The 19,807-nt window shown below is 52.0% G+C and overlaps 1 protein-coding gene across 9 annotated transcripts in view; it reads right to left on the bottom strand.

Annotated features, from left to right (window-relative positions):
• Positions 1-1,144: 1,144 nt before the first annotated feature.
• DRGX (dorsal root ganglia homeobox) overlaps positions 1,145-19,807 on the bottom strand; it is a 33,161-nt gene continuing 14,498 nt past the window's right edge. For 8 of the 9 annotated variants that reach the window (XM_070264784.1, XM_070264805.1, XM_070264794.1 and 5 more), the window contains exon 7: positions 2,896-3,303. In XM_070264784.1, the coding sequence (XP_070120885.1) occupies positions 3,038-3,303 (266 nt within the window). In that variant the 3' untranslated portion in view covers positions 2,896-3,037. Of the gene's footprint in view, positions 3,304-19,807 lie in introns of all 9 variants that reach the window. The other variant, XM_070264822.1, reaches the window with a different exon arrangement.

The raw sequence follows: 19,807 nt of genomic DNA, 5'->3' as shown, positions 1-19,807 counted from the left end.
CCCAGGAGCTCTGAGCACCATCAACATTGGGAACCCCTGCTGGGTCTGCCCTTGGACAGGTTGGCACAGATGCAAAGGCCAGGTGTGCTGGCCAGGGACAAAGTGGGGTCAGGCGACCTCTGCCCCTGCCAGGCAGGACTCAGGAGAGGCAGATGGTGGGGTGGCCCGTCCTCTGCTCCACAGGCCAGCCCAAGACAGAGCCCAGAGACAGTGAGCAAAGGCACAGCATAGTTACCCCAACTCTCCACCTGCCAGACCTGCCAGGACACACTGACCCTGGGTAGGTCTCCACTGCCCTCTTGGGCCCCTAAGACCGAGCCCAGTTAATCTCGTTAATTCACTTATTTAGCACTCCCTATATGGCGGGCAATGAGGCCCAGCTCTCCCTCTTCCCATGGGAGGCTACCAGCTGTGTAACTTTGGAGAAGTCGTCCAACCTTCCTGGGCCTCGGTTTCCTTATCTGTGAAATGGGGAGAGTAAGACTTACCTCTCTGGTTGATGGCTGGGCCTGACTGAGCTAACCTCTGTCATGTTCCCAGGTGTGAGCAGGGGCAGGGGCTTCACAAATGGGGACCAGTTATTGAGGGAGGTCTCTCTACCCAACTGAGAGGCCAAGCGCTGGGTATCCTAAATAGAGTGCCAACCGCGGGATGGGGACCGGGGCCTCTGAGCCCCCAGTATCCTATGCCAGGGCTGCCCACCTCCAACTCCCTGCCACCCCCACTGCTGCTCCTGGTCCTAGCAGGATGCCATCCCCAATGAGGCTGCATCCGTCCATCCTTCTGTCTGTCCCAGGACAAAAAGGCTGAGTCCTGGGGGCGCCGGCAGCTCGGGGAGGGCACCAGCCTGCACAGAGGCCCTGTCTTGTCCTGGCATCGGCTACAAGGTTCCTGAACCAAGATCTCAGAGCCCTCCACCATTTCCATTTGCGCGCTGACCAAAGCGGAGAAGCGCCCCGGCCCAGGCCTGGCGCCCAAGGGCCACGAGGAACAAAGAGAGGAGATGCGCTCTTTCTGTCTTTCTTTTTAACTCTTCTAAATTTATTTGGGTATTTAAACAAACAGAAACTACATCATGCATGGTTACTTTTTGCCTTTGTACAACAAAACTAAGGACTCCATCTCTGCAGAGGTCTGGTGCTTCTTTTTTTTTTTCCTTTCAGGAACATGAGGCAGACTTTTTGATGTTACCCAGTTTTGCACAGTCACTAGAGTGTCGCATCATGAATTATTAAATCAGTGCTTCGTGGTAATACATAATTTCTTATCAATTATTCATGCTAATGTGTGTGTAGTTTACTTAATTGTGTTATTGACGATCAAAAGTAATTTCCTGAACGTCCTCAAGGACACAAAATTTAATCAGCGTAACTACTTTTCAGATGCAATGCTGTTAAGTATTCTTAATTTGCTCAACAGTTCACTTATTTATGTACCTTTCTGGAGGAAATACGAGTTTAATCAAACAATTAGATTGAAGAGTTAGTGTACATAAGGGCTGAAGCTTACATCGTTCCACAGAACATTCGTAATTACAGGGAAGAAGTGGAAGCGACTTCGCTGCTTTTTGGCAAGTCGCATCATCTTTGTACTCAACAAGCAAAATACAGCAAGAGGAAGGAGCTGATTTTTTTTTTTTTAAAGAGACAGTGTATTTTATCCAACGCTTTGCGGTCATCAGAGACGAGGCACAATGCACTGAGGAGTATTATTCTGGGGGTCTTCTTGGGGGAAAGGGTAAAAAGGATAAAGAGGTGATCTGAAGGGAGAACCTTTTGATTATAATAACCAAACAGAAAATATCCTGAAAGCAGTGACGGTTTGCATGGAAACACCATCAGGAAACCATCAAAGATGGCAACCTTTCCGGTAGACGCCCCGCCAGAGGGACACAGCTGACACTATTGCACATTTCCCCTTTGAGCTCTTCAAGCTGACCATCCACACGGGAGAAAACACACACGCTAGACGGAAACGGAAATCCCCATGAAATTTGGCCCTTTGGAATGAATCCTCTTCACGCCCCAAGGAAGCCCTCTTCCCAAGCTCCATTTCTGCACATATGCCATTCTCGTCTCATTTCCCACTATTTCTTCAGTAAAAAAAAAAAAAAAAAAGCCACCACTGAGGGGGCCCCTCCACGTGCCAGGGACCTTAGGAAATCAGTTCATCCGGACGTGTCCTCGCGTCAGAGGCGGTCCTGGGGGTCCTTCCTCCTCCGAGGGACGGAACACTGCTTCCGGATTGGTCAACTGCCCACCGACCTGGAGTCTAGTCCAGTGCTGTTGGGGGGCTCACACTCGCTCTGTGCCTGCAGTGTCAAGATGGTGGCCCCAGGTTACGGAGCTGATGGCCTGCCTGATTGGCCCGGCCTCCCTGGCCGGAAGTGCCCAGTGGAAACTGCCAGGGGCAGAGCCACCACGGACCCCTAGAACAGGCTGTGTGGCATCAGCCCCTTCCCACCTGACATCTTCTCACCTTCAGACCCAACCGAGCGCCCAACCAACATCCTCCAGTGGGAGAAAGGAGGGCGTTGCTGCTCGTCTTGGTGGAGGGGAACAAGAGGGGGTCGGGGTTACAGCAGTTTCCTGGTTCTTAATGTAACGGGGACGGTCCTGTTTCAGAGCATGACACTTAGCCCCGGGCATCTCCCAAGGACGACTGTGCCACAGTTCTCGGGGTTGACGAGACCTTCAAAGGTGGCCCAGGAAAGGAACAGGAAGGCGCTGATGACCAGCTCCACTTCCCTCCAGTGCTTCTGGACCTGGATGGAGACCCCAGGGGTCTCACCACAGGGTGGGCTCTCAGTACCCTGGGGACCTGTCACCAGAGAAGCCAGGACAACACAGCCCCGCCGGCGGGACTCCAGAGGCACCCTCCAGATGCCGAGGGGGCTGCGATCTTCCTTCCCCTCCTGGGTCCTCGAGGAGGCCCTGGGCTGCAAGCTTCTCCTTGCTCTTAGGAGAGTTTTCCACAGGGGCTGAGGTTGGGAGAAGCAGGGGGCGGGGAGGGTGCCTGGCGTGGGCTCCCGGGACCCTCATACACTCTTCTCCCCCTCGCTGTGGTCCTTGGTTGGGGGCGTCTTGTCCTGGCTGCCGTCGGGGGGCACCGGCTTGGCTGCAGGGCTGGGGCTGCTGCTGCTGGAGCCCAGGAGGTTGGCTGACTGCAGGACAGCCTCCGAGTGTTCGCGAGCCTTCATGCGCAGCGCGGCCACACTGGCTGTGCGGTTGCTCTGGCAGCCGTAGGTGGGGAGGAAGGAGAGCCCCATGGGGTCCGGGACGCAGCAGGAGCACAGCGGGCCCCCTGGAGGGAGAAAACAACAGGCTGCCGTCACTGTCCACGTTCTGTCTCTCAGAACTTGGGGTGGGGCCAAGGGGCTGACTGACTGTGGCTCTAGACAGTAAAGCGAGCGACGACAAGTGCTCAGGACCCCAAAGATGCACAGTTTAAGAGATCCAGTTGACTGTCCAAGGGATTGTCAGAGAGTGAGGGAGCCTAGTCAGTCCTGATTCCCTCACCAACCAGCTGTGTGGCCTTAGGCCAGTATCTTAGCTTCTCTGAGTCTTGGCTTCTCCTTCTGGAATGTAAAATGGAATCACACCTACCTCACAGGATCATTATGAGGATCCAATGAAGGAATCCCACACTCCCCAAACTATGTGCCCAAGCATCCCTAAGAATTCGCAGGGCCACTGGAGGGATGTGCTAAATTTCTGAAGTCAAGGGACACCCAGCCACATCCATCAGAGGCCGTACAAGCTGCTGGCTGGAGGCAGCTCCCAGCTCTAACGCGAGATCACGCTGCACTCCTCTCAAGGATGTCGTATTTTTGTGAAGCTGAGTTTTGCAATGTTTTGCAAGCACCACACAAAAATCCACATGGAACATAAAATGAGGGTGATGGTGTCCAATGTGATTCCAAGGTCGGAGAAGCCGCACAGGGCCCACAGGGCACACAGCTCATCGGAAAGTAACAATGGCTATTTAAGAATCAAAGGAAAATATTATTTTTCTTTGACTCATAAATATTATACTTCAAATAGCTACTATGTTGTTGGGACCTAAATACTTACCGAGTTGCTTGGACCTAACCCTTTAAGGAAGAGAACCATTAGGTATTTCTTGTGGCCCAAGAGTGTCCTGAAAAATTAACTGAGACCCTCAGGGCACCATGAACGGAGATTTGAGAACCTCTGAAGGAATCGGTTTGGAAAGCACTTAGCACAGGTCCGCCGTATGGAATGGGCCTCAGGAACAAGTGCCAGCCCCAAGCCTGCAGGCCAGCTCTGCATGAACCACTCCAAGAACAGACCCTCTGCTGGGCTGGGTTTGAGGAGCCTTCCTCTTCAGGCATCCTCCTCAATCATGCGTTTATTCCACGGCTACCCCATGAGCACCTGGCGCTGTTCTGGGCCCTAGTGACTAATCTGCAGGAAGAAGGTGGCAGGACTCTGGCCCCAGGGAGCCCAGTTCTGGGGACAGGCACACGGGAGCCTGAGCATCCCCAGTGCAGAGGCAGGCGGGGGTCAGCGCCATGGAAACCGTGAGTGGAGGGCGATGCTTGGCATAGACCTGAGTGCAGCGAGTCAGAGAGAGACAGCCATGTGCATGTCCCGGAGAGAGCACAGCACGCAGCTAGGAGAAGAGCAGAGCAAAGGCACGGAGCTGGGGACAGAGTCGCCTGTTCAGGGAGCAGCAGGGAGTTCAGAGGGACTGAAGCCAGACGATGCAGACGAGTGGGGTGGCCGAGGGGTCAGGGGCCCCCAGCGCCGGGCCGCCTTGCAGGACACAGTGCAGGACAGCCTCAGTTAGTTTGACTGGAGCGTGCGGAGGGTTATCTGGATCAGGGAGAGGGCAGGAGGCTGCTGGGATAATGCAGGCCCAGTGGACGGGGCTCGGCCCGAGGTGGCTGGAGGGGAGGTGGTGAGAGGTGGCCAGACTCTGGATTTACACTGAAGGTTAGAGCCTGTGCGAATTGCTCATGGACTACAGGTAGAAGGTGATGGAAAGGAAGGATTCACACGCAATGCCAGGTTTGGGCCTGGGCACCCGACTGAATGGGGGTGCAACTTCTGAGATGGGGGCAAACAAAGAGAAAGGGAGGTGTGTGTGTGTAGGGGGGTTTAGAGAGTCTGGCTGTAGAATCTGTGGTCTTGTTGGCCATTTAAGCTCCGAGGGGAGAACTAAGCAGTGCCGACACCATGCCCATCCTTAAGGGACACCCCTGGGCTCCAACAGCCCACCACCAGCAGATGTGGAGGCAGGAGTCGCACAGACTTTGCACCCAGACATGGTGGGCAGACTCAGCTGCCAGCATGACATTATTTGAGAGATTTTCTGAGCCCCTGGATAGGTCAGATGGGGACCCCCCCCCATGTGTGACCCCTGGAGGAGACACGCATCCCCATGGCCTCCACCCCACCCCCCCACCTTCCCCTACGAGCCTGGGCCAGCTGCAGAGTCCGATCCCACCAGGGGAGCAGGAGATGGCCCACCGTGGCCCTGCCAAGAACAGCTGGGATATAGTGCCTGACATTGACGTTTGGGTCACCATGGCCACTGGCTCCATGTGGGTAGGCCAACCACTTCTCCCTCTCTGGCGAGGGAGGGTCAGCAAAGCCAGTCTCTCGGCTCCTTCTGACAGTGCTCACTGCCTTTGGAAGAAGCAGCATTGCAATTAGGCAGTATTTTTGAGCCAAAAGCCACATTTGTTGAGTGAATCCAAATTCCTGCCTGCAGCCGTCAAGCCCTTGGCTCCTACTCCCTCTTACATGCCGCCCAGGCCCCCTTCCAGATGCTCACACCAGCGTCCCAGCAAAGGCCTAGGAGGGAGCTGCACTGACTAGAGCAACAGTCGTGGGTACCAGGTTCTAAGCACATCACGCCTCACGCATCTCCGCTTGGGGACAATTCTAAGAGGTAGGCTCTGTCATCATCCCCTTTTGCAGATGGGGAGACTGAGGTTAAATAATGAGTAGCAGAGCTGGACCGCACCCAAGCAGAGGGCCGGCTCCTTAACCACCGTGTTCCTCTGTCTGGGAAAAAGGATGCCTTCCTCCGCCTTGGGCCCTTCACCAGGCTCTGCCTGTGAGCAAGGAGACGCTCCCTCAGCCTTGGAAAGCTCTGCTCACACCTCTCTGTCTCTCTGTAAGCCTTCAGGGATGTCACCTCCTCAGTGAGCCCTTCAGGACCCCCACGCAGTGTCGGCTCCCTGCTCGCACTCTGTCAGAGCCCGCTGCTCACACCTGCGCAGCACTGGCCATGAATGGCAGGTGGACTGTTCGTGGCTGTTGACTTGTATGGTGTCTGTCTCCCCACAGCCTCCCCCAAGACCATCAGCTCCCAAGGTGGCAAGTTCCCTTCTGTCTCGTTCACTGCTCTGTCCCCAACACCTAGCAGAGTGCCTGGAACGGGCCAGGCCCTTGAGAAATATTTGTGGAAGGAGGGAGGGAGGAGGGAAAGAAGAGAAGGAGGGAGAAAGGAAGGGAGGAAGAGAAGAAAGGAGGGAGGATGAGGGCCGCGCAGCCCCGGCTCCACCTGTAGAGACCAGCCACTAGCCCCGCTGCTGGCTCACATCACCGTTCTGGCCACCCTGAGGGGTGGACGTACACGGCTCATCCCCACTCTCCAGGTAAGGAAACTGAGGCTCCAGGAGTGACTGGCCCACGTTTGCACAGTTCATTGCAGAGGTGGAACCAGAACCTTCTGGTGGCCTTTCCATCCTCCTCCAGGAGTGTACTAGGAGGTGACAATGCAGCCATCACTTCAGGCCTCAGCTTTGACCCAGGGGCCCATCCAGTGGGCAGCAGCTGCCAGGATGTGCGCGAGACAAACCACAGATGCCAAGCTGACAAGGGGAATTCTGGGAGCCCGTCCCACAGCCCACACCTTGGCCGGCCCCAAGCCTGGTGACGTTTCCAGCAACAGTGAGTCACATTGGGTCACTTCCCGGGTCCCGACTGTCCCGCTTCCCCTGGTGGCTCTCACACAGACACAGCGGCACAATGACAGCAGTCAGGGCTCTGTGAGAAGGCACGGTCATTGCCAGGACTGTGCCTGTGCACTAGCGCTGGGAGCCATCCCGAGGGCCGGCACCCACCCCCTGGGGGAGGCCCTCCTCCCCTCCAAAGGGGAGCTCATGGGTGAAGAGATCAAAACAGAAAGAATGGCAAACCCCCTCAGCAGTGGGCAGACTGAAGCTTGTCCTCTCTTTGTCTTTTCTAGAATTTTTCTCATTTTTCTACAACAAATATGAATTTTTTTAAAACTCAGAACCGTAATTTTAATTTTAAATGAATGTTAAAAGGAGAGAAGACTGAAATTAGAGGGCCCCGCACCAGAACACTTGCAGAGGGGCTGCAAGGGGCTGGGGAGCCCAGGTGCTGGAGATCTGAGAGCACTTCATGGGGCTGTGGGCTGGCGGGGACCCCGAAGGGGCCACGGTCCTCAGGCTCAGCCCTAGGCAGCCGGCCCCGTGTCAGGCCAACACGCCAAAGGTGGGCTTACCGTGTCGCAGGCTGATTCTTGCCCCCAGTAAGGCCTCGCTCCAAGGTAAGCATCAAAGGGGGAGTTAAAGGGTCTGTGACTCCAGGATAAGACGTCACCTGCAGGAGGAAGGAGTGCCCCTGGGATGAGGCAGCTGACACCTGCTAGGTGGCACCTGCTATGGGTGAGCCCCCAAGAAAGCCACCGATAATGACACCCCTGGCCTGCAAAACCCAGACTCAGAGGGCAAGAGAAATAAATTACCTCACAGAACCAAGGCTGCAGAGGGGAGAAGAGGCTGTGAACATCATCTAGCTCACCCCCACACTAGAGACACGGGGAAACTGAGGACCAGATGAGTCCGACCGCTCTGCGAGACCCTGTGGTTAAAAATTGTGAGGACTATGCATACAGGGGCGTGTTATTCGGCCTTAAAAAGGAAGGAAATTCTGACACAGGCTACAACATGGCTGAACCTTGAGGACATCACAATATGAACTAAGCCAGTCACAAAAAGACAAATGTCGTGCGATTCTGCTTACACAAGGAGCCTAAAGCGGTCAGATTCATAGAGAAGGAGAGTAGACCGGTGGCCGCCAGGGGCTGGGGGAGGAGGGGCATGAGGAGCTGTTGCTTCATGGGGCCAGAGTTTCAGTTTGGGAAGATGAAAAGGCCTGGGGATGCGTGGGCATGATGGCTCCACAACAATGGGAACGTACATAATACTTCTGAACTGTACACTTAAAAATGGTTAAGACAGTAAATTGTACCTCACGTGTATTTTACCATAATTAAAAATTAAATTAGGGGCCAGCCCGGTGGCGTTGTGGTTAAGTTTGCGCACCCGGCTTCGGCGGCCACGGACCGAGCCACACCCTGGCAGCATCCCACGTAAAATAGGGGAAGATGGGCACAGATGTTAGCTCGGGGCCAATCTCCCTCAAGCAAGAAGAGGAAGATTGGCAACAGATGTTAGCTCAGGGCCAATCTTCCTCACAAAAAATAAATAAATATATCAATTAGATTAAATTTTTGAAAAAACAAAACCATAAGAGCCAAAGGAGAGTTCAGGTCAGTCAAGGGGAGGATGCCTGTGGCTATCGAGACTGCCTCCTGGCTCTTCCAGCGGGTGAGGACCTCCGAAGTCCCCTGGGCCCCGCGCACGTGCCGGGCCACACACCACCTCACATACCTGGGCAGGTCCTCGACCCACCCCACTCACCGAGCCCCCGAGGAAGCGCTGCACGGCTGGTACGCCTCCCCAGAGCCCTGCCTCTGGCCCAGGACTCTGCCCCGTGCCCGCCGGGCAGGCATTCCCACAGCAGGGCGGCAGACCCTGAGAGAGGCACCCAGGCCAACAAGAGTCTTTGGTACACTGCCCCTCACAGATGTCACCCTCTTTCCTTCTCTACACCCCAAGTCTAAACAGGAGCTCACGTGTCCATCACAGGGGGCCACTGCTTATCAGTGGACTCATAAATGTCTAAACAGCCACGTCGAGGAATGCTGAAATATGAACCACTGGGAGCCGTCTTCTCTCTGCCCTGCCCTTACCTGGGTGAGAAGATGGAAGATGTGCCAACCCGGAACGTAGACACAGGCAAGACTGAGAGGCGATCTGTGCAACAGACAAGATCAAAAGGGAACAAGGAGGCAAATCTAACGCGACGATGTTTATCAGGGAAAAGTGTAAAGTCTATGATCTGTGGCCTAGGATCCAACTATACAGAGGAGGACATGGCTCGGCAGTAGAGCCTGTGGTCAGTATGACTTCACAATAAGCTCACAGAGATGCCATACAGTTGTGGGTTGCCTTCACAGAGGCAGAACCTGCAGAAAAAGGGAGGGTAAAGTCCTTCTCGCCTCTGTCACAGTCAGACCATCAGACCAGAGGGAGAAAAGGAGGAAGGGTGGGAGGGGTGAAAAGTGAAAGAACTTGTGCTGTGTAGCTGAGTGGACCCCAAGGCACAATGGATATGAGGTTACTGCCTCACTCTCTCTCTCTAGCTGCGGAGGCTGGAATAGAAGCAATGGGTGGAAGTGAGAGAAAGAAAGGTTTTCTTTTCTTTACCAGCAGCATGCTATGCATGTGCAGAGAGCTCTCTGGGGGTGATGGTTTCTGCTCATAACACCCTGAAGCCCCCTTGACAAGATGTCATAGAGAATCTTCATGCAAAATATGGGCTATCGGAAAAGATAAATTTTTAAACCCCTTTTAACAAAAATGGAGTGGGTTCAGAATAGGATGTGAATTATCAAACTGAGTTCTCCTTCCAACTTTAAAGTATGTTTTCAGAATTTCAACTGATTTCAATCTAACCTAAATTGTCCAACACTAGCATCTCTCTTAACTCCTGCAATCATTGTTTAACGAAGAAAAAAATGATCTCCACAAGGAGGATCCTTTTAAAACTGACTCTAGATTTCTCCCTCATTTCAAAGTACCCATAGCAACACCAGATTTTCCCATAGGCCTCCGGGGCCCGAACCACTTCATCGACCCGGAGCACTACTGAAACCCAGAAGGAACAAGATGGAGACGCATCCTCTGCGGTGCTCAGGGAGACAGACAAACAAATATTTACCAAGTAAACACCCAGACCCCCAAGTGCATGCCCTTTGCCCATGAAAAGCAGGCGCAAGGCCCTCACCAAGTGCTCAAAGATCCTCCCAAGCACGCTTCCAGCATTAAAGTTGTTGCACTTACAAGACCGCCACAAACTAGAAAGAAAGATGGCTGCTAATGGCAGACACGTGGATGGGGAATACTGAGAAAAGAGACCCAAATTTCTAAGACAGCCAAAAAACTCGAAATGTGCCATAACCTGGAGCCTTTAGTACATGGGCAAGCAAAGCAGGACCCTCAGGATGGGCGAGCGGCACTGGGCGACAGCAGGACCTGTCACAAGAGATGACGTTTGAACACTGCGCCATGCCTGCCACTGTTGGTGACGGGCCACGCTGAGTCAGTCACGAGAGAGGCCCAGCACCTCTCTTAATTGCATCAGGAAGGTGGCAATGACACTTTAGAACATGTCTACCTCGAAACTGAGTTGTCATTATCAAAATCCTATAAAATGAGAGTGATGAGAAGACCTCTCTGTGGCCTGAAAGCCGGGTGCATCCTGCTGAGGCAGAAGAAAGTGGGTTTTGGAGTTTGGCTCCACCGCTAACCAGTCATGGGACTTCTCATCATCTTTCCGAGTTTCAGCTTCCTCGTCTGTAAGAGGAGGTGACAGAGCCACCTGTGGGAGAAATCCTATAGAGCACCAAGTACCAAGTCCTCGAACAACTATTACGTCCATAACCCCACACAAATTAAAGGGCAAGTCTAAGTCACAATTCACAGCTTTCGTTTCAGCGACCAGCTGAAGAGCTCAGCTTGTTCCGAGCATCCCCCGGAGGACACTCAGGACAAACCCCGAGATCGGCTGCAAGATGCACCCTCGTGCCCGGAGCGTCCTCCTCAGCGCAGCTCCTCCGCCCCGCGTTACACACAGCCCCTCCACCGTTTCCACAGCTCTCTCGGTTCCTCCGTGAAGCCTTTCCCACCTGACCACAAGTAGAGTAATTTATTCTGCCAACAGAATTTTGAGGAGTAAGCGAAACAAACTTTCAAAAGTCTCATCTTTTAATTAATAGATTTCCAGTCTTGGGGCTCTAATTTTCTTTCTTTTTTAAAAGAAAATCTATCAAAAAGCTATAATCATGAATGGGCTAAAAATTAAATTAGCTGCAAAGGAAGTCGTCCCAGTGTGGCATATGGCAACGAAAAGCTATGAATAACCGAATAGCCCAATAATAGGGAATTGACTGAACAGGTTAGAGTCATAGAGAACGCACTGAAGCTACGACAAACTTGTATTACAGGAGGATATTTAGTGCCATGAAAAAAAATATAATAAAATATTAAGTTTAAGAGGCAGGTTAAGAAACAGTAAATCAATATGATCCCATTTTGGTATTTGTATGTATATGTGTATATGTATGTATATGTGTATACATATATATCCATATATCCATAATACGTCCATATATACACACAGTACAGATGTGTATATGTATGGCCATATACCATGGGATCATAGGTGTATATATACATAAATTTATTTAGAAATGTAAAATACTTATAAATTTAAACTATTTTAAAATTTTTTAATTTCTAAGTTATAAAATACATAAATTTATTAGAGCTATACATTTATAAATGAGAAGAGAACAAATGTACCAATACCAAAAATTCATAGTGATTTGATTCTGGGTACTAAGGTTACGAGTGATGTGATTTTTTTATTCTTCCGTGTGTTTTACTGTATTTGGCATCCTTTCTAAACTGGCCAGGTATTATGCTCATGAAAATGGTGTCCTTTTTGTGACTCGTAATTTCTGGTCTCCTTTTGTTCAGATGATGGGAAGGGATGCTCTCTTCTAGAACAGAGTCCCATGGCAGTCGCTGAGGAATACAGATTAGTCCTCAGCACCCTGCATGCCACTCCACGATGGCTAATGGCCTCAGTCTGCACTGCAGTTATTGACCAGCGAACATGGAGCTGAGGAAGCACCATGGAAAATCCACCAGGCACGTTCCATCCATCTCCCATTCTGTGGGGATCAAAGGCAGTGAGTCCCTTTGCATGGGACGCGACCAAGCCCCCAGCCAGCGGACCCCCAAAAAGGCCATGACTTCCTCCCTCTGGCCCCACAACATGTGCCATCACTAAAGTCTGTGCAAGAGCCATCTGGCCCTAAATGCAGCCTGAAAATTCTTTTGTTTGGAAAACATACTACCTCCCGGACGCTAAATTAAAACACACAATTAGATTTCCATTAAGTTACAGCAAATTCTGCCGAATTGATCTCATCGGCCTGCATTCCTATATGACATCATGCTTTAAAGGCTTGGCCTGAACATAAATACTTAATGTAATAAATACAGTCTGAAATATTTGATCTCCTTGGCAGTTTAATTGATCTACTACACAGACTGACAGGAAAAATTAAGTTAGTTCTGTCTCGTCTCTGCCGATAGCACATTTTCACCATAGAGGCACGTGAACTACAATTTTGGTTCCAAGTGGCTCGCACTCTGATTTCCTGTAGAATGGTCAGGTTAAGGGTAACAGAATTGAACAAGGAAATGAGTGTGTGGACTTAGGAGACATTTAATGCAAATACCGTAGTTCATCTCTCTTTGCTTCATAGTACCATAGATAAACAAACATATTTTGTGATTCGTAACAGCGGTTTCCGAGAGTTGACACGGAACGTTTGAGTGGGATGTTGGTGGATGCCTGCAATATTTAAGCATAGATTTTCAGATGCTGTGGCTGAGTGTGCTCACCAACGGTCAGACACACGAGGTTGAATTCACTCCTGGATGTCTTCTACCAAGGAACCCAGAAGCGCTTGTCTCTGTTGAATGGCTTATATGTCCCTTCCGCCAGGAGCTGTGTTTATTTTTCTTCCCACCTCATTTCCCAAACGTGCTCTGAGTGCCCTTCACCCACCCCACCCCCATCCTCCTGATGCCAGAACTAAAATGTCCCATTTGGGTACAAAGCAAAGACTCAAAGATTTGGAGAAGGAAGAAAGGGAGGAAAAGCTATCTTTCCGGACCAGCTGACGTATTTCAGTTCCTCAAAGTGTCTCTCTCTCAGATTCTAAGTTTCCCCAATGCCCCACGGAAAGAAAAGCTGCGGTCATGACAAAGTGACCCGATCTGATTAACGCCCAAGTCTCCAGGTGAATTTGGCAGGTGATTCTGGTGGAATGGACGCTAAATCCTACCCATGTCTTAATTCTACCTATCACATGTACCACCACTGTCTCGACACCTGCTTATTCACTCAGCAAACGCTCCTTGGCGGGAGTGGGCTCAGCCAACCATTCCTGGTGCTGAGATAGTCTCAGGACCAGCACCAATGTCCCGTTTCTGCTTGGATGTCTTTGAAGGGTAAACAGATAGTGACAGCACCCAGATCCAAGGGCTCTGGCACAGCCAGAGGGGAAGAGGAACACATGTTCGGGGCAGTCCCATGCCAGTTAGCGCTGCGCTCCCTCCCTCCTTCCAGCAGCAGCCTGAGCTCTGGATGCACAGGCTGCGTCTCCCGCTGCCTCTGGGCACAGGCCAGAAAGCTTGTGCTCAGCTCCCTGCACTCCAGGGCCCCATTGATTAGCAGGAAGGGCAAACCCATCAGCACCCATAGGAAATGGCTTCTGGAAAGTGAGCTGCAGTTTTTAAAGCCAGAGGATGACAGCAGGTGCCTGTAAAAGGAACAGAATCAATACAGGGCGTGGGGGGCTGGAAGGCAGGACACCTGGGTCCCTGAGTTGTCCTACCTCACACAAATGCACTGCGTGACCTTGGGCAGTCCTATCCCCTCTCTGGGCCTCAGTTTCCCTCACTGTATTCTGGAGAAGCAGTGGTAACATACTCTCAAAGAGACTCCTTCTGAATCTCAAGTGCTAGGATTCTTTACTCTTTCTTCCTGACATCAGCTGGGCATGGGGGGCCTAGGGTTGACCCAGCCACTTCCCCCATGAGGACAGACCATGTTCTGCCCCTCTGATTCTCTGTTCCCCAAACATCTGTACCCTCAGAGACAAGCCAGGGCCCTGAGAGGGCTGTGCTGTATTATTGCAGCTGCACACACCAAGGACCTCATGAACTGTGCCTTGGAGGCTGGGAGCCTCTCCCACTTGGGGGCAAGTGCCTGCAGGAAGCAGGACCCTTGGCCCCAGAGGTTCAGACCCAAACCTTAACCAGACCCCCAAGTGACTTCTCAGCCTCATCATCACAACCCTAACAACAATTGCCACCACCTCCTGGACTCTTGGATGTGCCAGACACAGATACACACCCTTCCAATCACAGGCACCATTCGGTATGGCCAGCAGGATCCTCATTTCACAGATCACGAGACTGGAGTCTGCCCTAAGTTGACACTATAACCAGAAGGAGACAGTTATGGACCATGGCCGGTCTGACTCCAGAACTTGGGCTCACCTTCAAGCCATGCTGTCCTCTCCTAGGACTCTGGCTCCATCAAACCTTATGCTTTGCCTTTTCCTCAACATACCAGCCCTGCCAGCCACAGTGCCTTTGCACATGCCATTCTCTCTGCCTGGATTGCTCTCACCCTCTGGGCAACTCCTATGCTTCCTTCAAGCCCAACTCAAGCATCTCCTTTGGAAAGCCCTCCTCATTCCTACAGAGAAAAGAGTTCCTCCTTCCTCTGGGCTTCCCCCTCACCTCGCATGCCCTTGTTCTCCTCTATGAGAGCACATGACTGTGTCACATGAGGTGGAATTCTTTGTTGACCCGTCTGTCTCTCCAAGCCCAGCCAGACACAGGCCCCTGCCTGTGGGTAGAGATGTGTCTAATTCATCAACAGATGCTCAGCTCCCGATTCAGAGTCTGACAAAGTGGGGTGCTCAGCGAGTCCTGAATGAAGGACAGGAGGGCCCAGTGGGTTCTGAGGTCCAGGAGGCCAGGGCCAGCAGACTGGAGCCTTCTGAGTGAGGCCCATCTCCCAGGCCCAGAGCAGCACGACCTGCTTTCCTCCTTTACCCAAACTCCACCACCTGTTACTCTGCACCAGACTCCATGTTGGGGGCAGAAGGGAGTGGCCTGGAAGGACCTAGAGGGGAGTGACATATGGCCAGTGCCCTTGAGGGGCTTATAGTCAAGATCAGGAAGTAAGGTAGGTTCAAAAACCCCCCAACTCATGTCAAGACGCCAGAGTATCCCCAATGCCTGTGTCCGCCAGTCTCCGAGAGGGCCTGTAATGAACCAGCTTCCCAGGACTCACGCCTGTGTGCAGGCCCCTCCACTCGAGTCTGGGTTGGCCCTGTGACCCACTTTAATCAATAGAACACACCAGAAGCCACACTGTGTCTGTTCTGAGTGCAGCCTTGAGAAGGCCTGGCACCTTCCGCTTTTATACTCTTGGGAATCAACCAACAAACGTGCCATGGGGAGAGAGAAAAAGAGAACCCCAAGCTTCCCAACATCCCTGCCAAGACCAGACAAGGAAGTGACACCATCTGGTAAGCACCAGCGAGCTGCCATCCGACTGCAACCTCGGGAGACACCCCAGGCAAAAGCAGCAGGAGAACTTTCTGGCTGAGCCCAGCCAGGCCTCAGCATCAGGAGAGGGAATAAAACAGCTGAGCGGTAGTGCTGCCACTTATCTTACACTTCGTTTTGAGGTAAAGGAAAACAATACCAGAACCAGGAATGGAGATTATAATAAAAGAAAATCACAAGCCAATCTCTTCATGATTGCAGAGGCAAAACCCCTGCACAAAATATCGGCAAGCTGAATCCAGCTACACATAGAAGGGATAACACGCCACATCTAATTTGGGTTTATTCCGGGAATGCACAGTTGGTTTGACATTAAAAAAATCAATCAACGTAATTTACTATATTAATATATTGAGAAAGAAAAATCATGTGATTGTCTTAAGAGCTGAAAAAGTATTGGATGAAATTCAACATCCATTCATATTCACGATTTTTTTAAATAATAATTAAAATGCTTAGGAAACCAGAGCAAGAAGAAAATATCTTTACTTGATAAAGGGTATCTGAAGGAAAAAGAAGACAGCAAACACAATTGTGAAACGCCGAGAGCTTCCCCCTGAGCTCAGGAATAGGCAAGGATCCATCACAAAGATGATGTAGTGTACGTTTCCACTTGTATGAAATGCCACAAGAGCAACGGCAGAATGTCCACAATCTATAGAGACAGAAATCTTAGCGGTTGCCTGGGGCTGGGGCTGTCGGGGAAACGGGGAGTGACAGACAATAGGTATGGGGTGATGACAGTATCCTAATGTTCATTGTAATGATGGTTGCACAGCTCCTTGAATAAACTCAAAATCATTCAGTTGTCCCCTTCAATGGATGAGTTGTATGGTATAATGGTGAATTATATCTCAATAAAGCTGTTATAAAAAGTAGAATAGGGACCAACCCTGTGGCTGAGTGGTTCAGTTCATGCGTTCCGCTTCAGAGACCCAGGGTTCACAGGTTCGGATCCTGGGCGTGGACCTACCCACTGCTCATCAAGCCATGCTGTGGCAGCATCCCACACAGAAGAACTAGAATGACTTACAACTCGGATATACAACTATGTACTGAGGCTTTGGGGAGAAAAAGAAAAAAGAGGAAGATGGGCAACAGATGGTTAGCTCAGGGCCAATCTTCCTCACCAAAAAAAAAATATATCTTACAAAACAAGATAGAATAAAGCAAGGATGCCATTATCACCACTTCTGTTCCATCCTGTACTAGAGGTGCTGACCAGCACAGTCAGACAAAAAAAAGAAAGGAAAAATAGATAATCATGTGCATAAAATATCATAAAGAATCTACAACTAAACCTAATTACATGGATGAATCTCACAAACATAATGCTGAGCCAAAGAAGCCACACGTGAAAGATGTGCACTGTACGATTCCATTTATATGTATATACATGTAAAGTTCAGAAAAGTCAAGACTAGACAATAGTGTCTGGAACAGCTAAGCCCTATTACCATAAAAGTCAGCATAGCATCTCATTTAGGGCCAGGAAAAGTGACACGAGTAGAAAGGGACACGGGATTCGGGGCCCCTGGGGCATAGGCAAGTCCAGAGGGTGGTTATGTGAGTGCTTAAAATCATTCACTTCCTGGGCTAATTAAGGGGCTCTGCTCTCAGGAAGGACAGGGCCCGACCCTTTCCCAGCACAGACCCCTGCCCCTCGCCTCCCCTCATCCCCACACACGCGATGCTACTCCGATTGCTGGCATCTCCTGAGCGCCCACTGCATGCCAGCACGGGGCGGGGTGCCTACACACAGCATCACCTTCAGTCCTCTGAGCCTGGATGGACCGACGCAGCTCAGCTACGGAGGTGGGGCCCCATCTGTCTGCCTCCAGGCTCCTCCCATCCCGGATCCCACGTGGGGTGGGACGGCGGAGGGGCCCTCTCTCCTCCCCAGGAGGGGATGTGGAGGGGAGCCTAAGATGGGGTCTGACCCCATCCTCTCGCTCTGCTGCTGTTCGCTCAGCTCAGGCCTGACTCCGGGGAACCACACCAGAGACTGAGTGTCCCTACACGCCTGCCTTGCCCTCCTCCCGCCCCTCTCCGGGAAAGTCAGCCGAGATGCCTCGGCCTGCGCGCTGCCCGAGCCAGCACTGGAGAGTGGCTGTGCTCCGGGTGTGAGCGCAGACGGAGGGATGAACGCTCTCCTCGGGCAGCGGTGATTAGCTCCCACCTCACACCCAGCTCTTTGAATCACAGGTTAGAGGCAGGGGGCTAAGTGCGCTGGGGACAGTGCCTCTGTTGACTGTGGCTGTCCCGCCCCCAGCGCGCCGTGGTCCTGTGGCTCGCGCTTCCCCGAACAGACCCGAGTGCCTCCCTCGGCCATTAATAACCATCCTCTGCATTAATGAATTGTGAACACAGGCTGGCCATTAAGACAGCGCAGGAAAATTCTTTGTGTTGCTAAGCCTTTTTCTCCGGACACCCACTATTGTTATGCAAATCCTGCCGGCATGGGGCAGGGCCCTGCTGCTTTTTTCTTTGAGAGTTTCCATGGAACCCCCAATAATGAAAGACCGACTGCATGCCTGGCCAGGATGGGTCATCTCTGACCATCCCAGGATGCAAAGCGCATCACATGCAGCCCCGTGAAGCCCCAGGGGGGGCAATGGGTGCCAGAACCAGGAAACCCTCCCAGGGACAGAAGGAGCCCCCATCATTGCCAACATTGTAACAGTGAGGGTTACAAGGAAACGGGGAGTGGCAACTGCAGTAAAGTTTAGAGATACGGGAGAAGTTTGGGAGAAGCGGACATTTCGTCGGGTCTTTTAAAAGTGAGTGGAACTGGTCACTTGAAAATGAAAACAGAGCTAGTCTGGTTAATAATGACGGTGTTTGTCGAGCACGTCCCATGTGCCACACACTGTTCCAAGGGCCTCAGATGCTCTAACTCATGTGCTCCTCATCCAATCCTATGAATTCAGGCCTATTTCTGATCAAGATCCTCATTTGATAGATGAGGAAGCGGAGGTGGTCTCTAATTTACTCAAGACAGGGGGCTAGGGAATGGAAGAACGAGGACTCACACAGGCTGGCCACCCCAGAGCCCTTGCTCGAAGCCACTGCACTAGTCAGCTGCTTGATAATTAAAGGATAGTTAAAGGAGGAAACCCCCACAAGTGCCTGGTTTTCAATTACCTGGCTCCGTCCCCAGCAGGCAGTTAGCTTCCTGGCCTGAGGGAGCTAGCTGCTCTTCTCCCTGATGGGGGCAGCCCAATGCCTGTCCCGGGGGCCTGCCCAGTAGAGCCTGGAGGCTAGTCTGCCATGTGCGGACACTGCTTGACCTGCCACCCTGGAGGGGCCATGGCCTCCTGCCTTTCAAGGCTGCCATGCCCGCATCCCACCCTCCCCTGTCTCCCTGTTGCCTGAGCAGCCTTGCTGACCATCCAGACACATCTGTGCACATGCCACCCCACGCAGCCTGCACACCCCAATACTGTGCCTGCTGAATGAGCATCCCCAGAGCTCAGTGCCTGAGATGTAGCCCAGACTCCTGACCCAGTTCCGGGACCCGGCAGCAGGACGCAATCCCCCGACTCAGGAGGACGCTGCTGTAGCAGACGGCGAAATTCCAGAAGGTCTCTGCCCTCACCCCTGGGCCTGAGGCAGAACAGCCAAGCTGAGCCTTGGGGTATGCGTGGCAGTTCAAAATTGTGCAGACTGTCCAAAGACAGGGGTAATTTCGAGCCCAATCTTGGTTTCCCCAGCCCTCCAGCTGTTTCCAATTCACTGGCCCCTGCCCTCAACAGGTATCTCCAAGAAATGAAAACTAGTCCCTCTCATTTCCCAAGAAAACCATCACCTGGAGTTTTTTGCTGCTGACTTCTCAGTCTGTGCGCCAAAGCACAGAAAAGCAGCCGAGCGACCTGCTCCCCTTCATATTTTCTGGGCCACTTTTCCCGTGATCTAAAGATGAAAAAGCAGAGTCTAGATCCACTGGGAGCTGCCAGGGCCCGGCCTGTCCACCCGACTCATGCTGGAGGCGGCACTTGGCGTCACCACGCAGCTCCACACGCACCCCGCAAGTCTAGGTGTGGGGGCCCCTGGAACACATTCCCTCTACATCCAGCGCCCCTGAGCTACCCTGCCTGCCCTTTTCTTCCCCCCTCCCCCAGGAGTGGATAGCCAGTATTCCAAGAGCGCAACGAAAGCCAAGGAATTTCCAGGCAAGTGAAGTCATAAAACTACGTTCAAGGACCTAAGGACTTCGAGGACCACTACTCAGCA

The sequence above is a fragment of the Equus caballus genome, chromosome 1 (assembly GCF_041296265.1).
Source record: "Equus caballus isolate H_3958 breed thoroughbred chromosome 1, TB-T2T, whole genome shotgun sequence".
NCBI lineage: Eukaryota > Metazoa > Chordata > Mammalia > Perissodactyla > Equidae > Equus > Equus caballus.
Note: the sequence above shows the minus strand (reverse complement) of the source record. Positions and strands in the feature narration are given on the sequence as shown.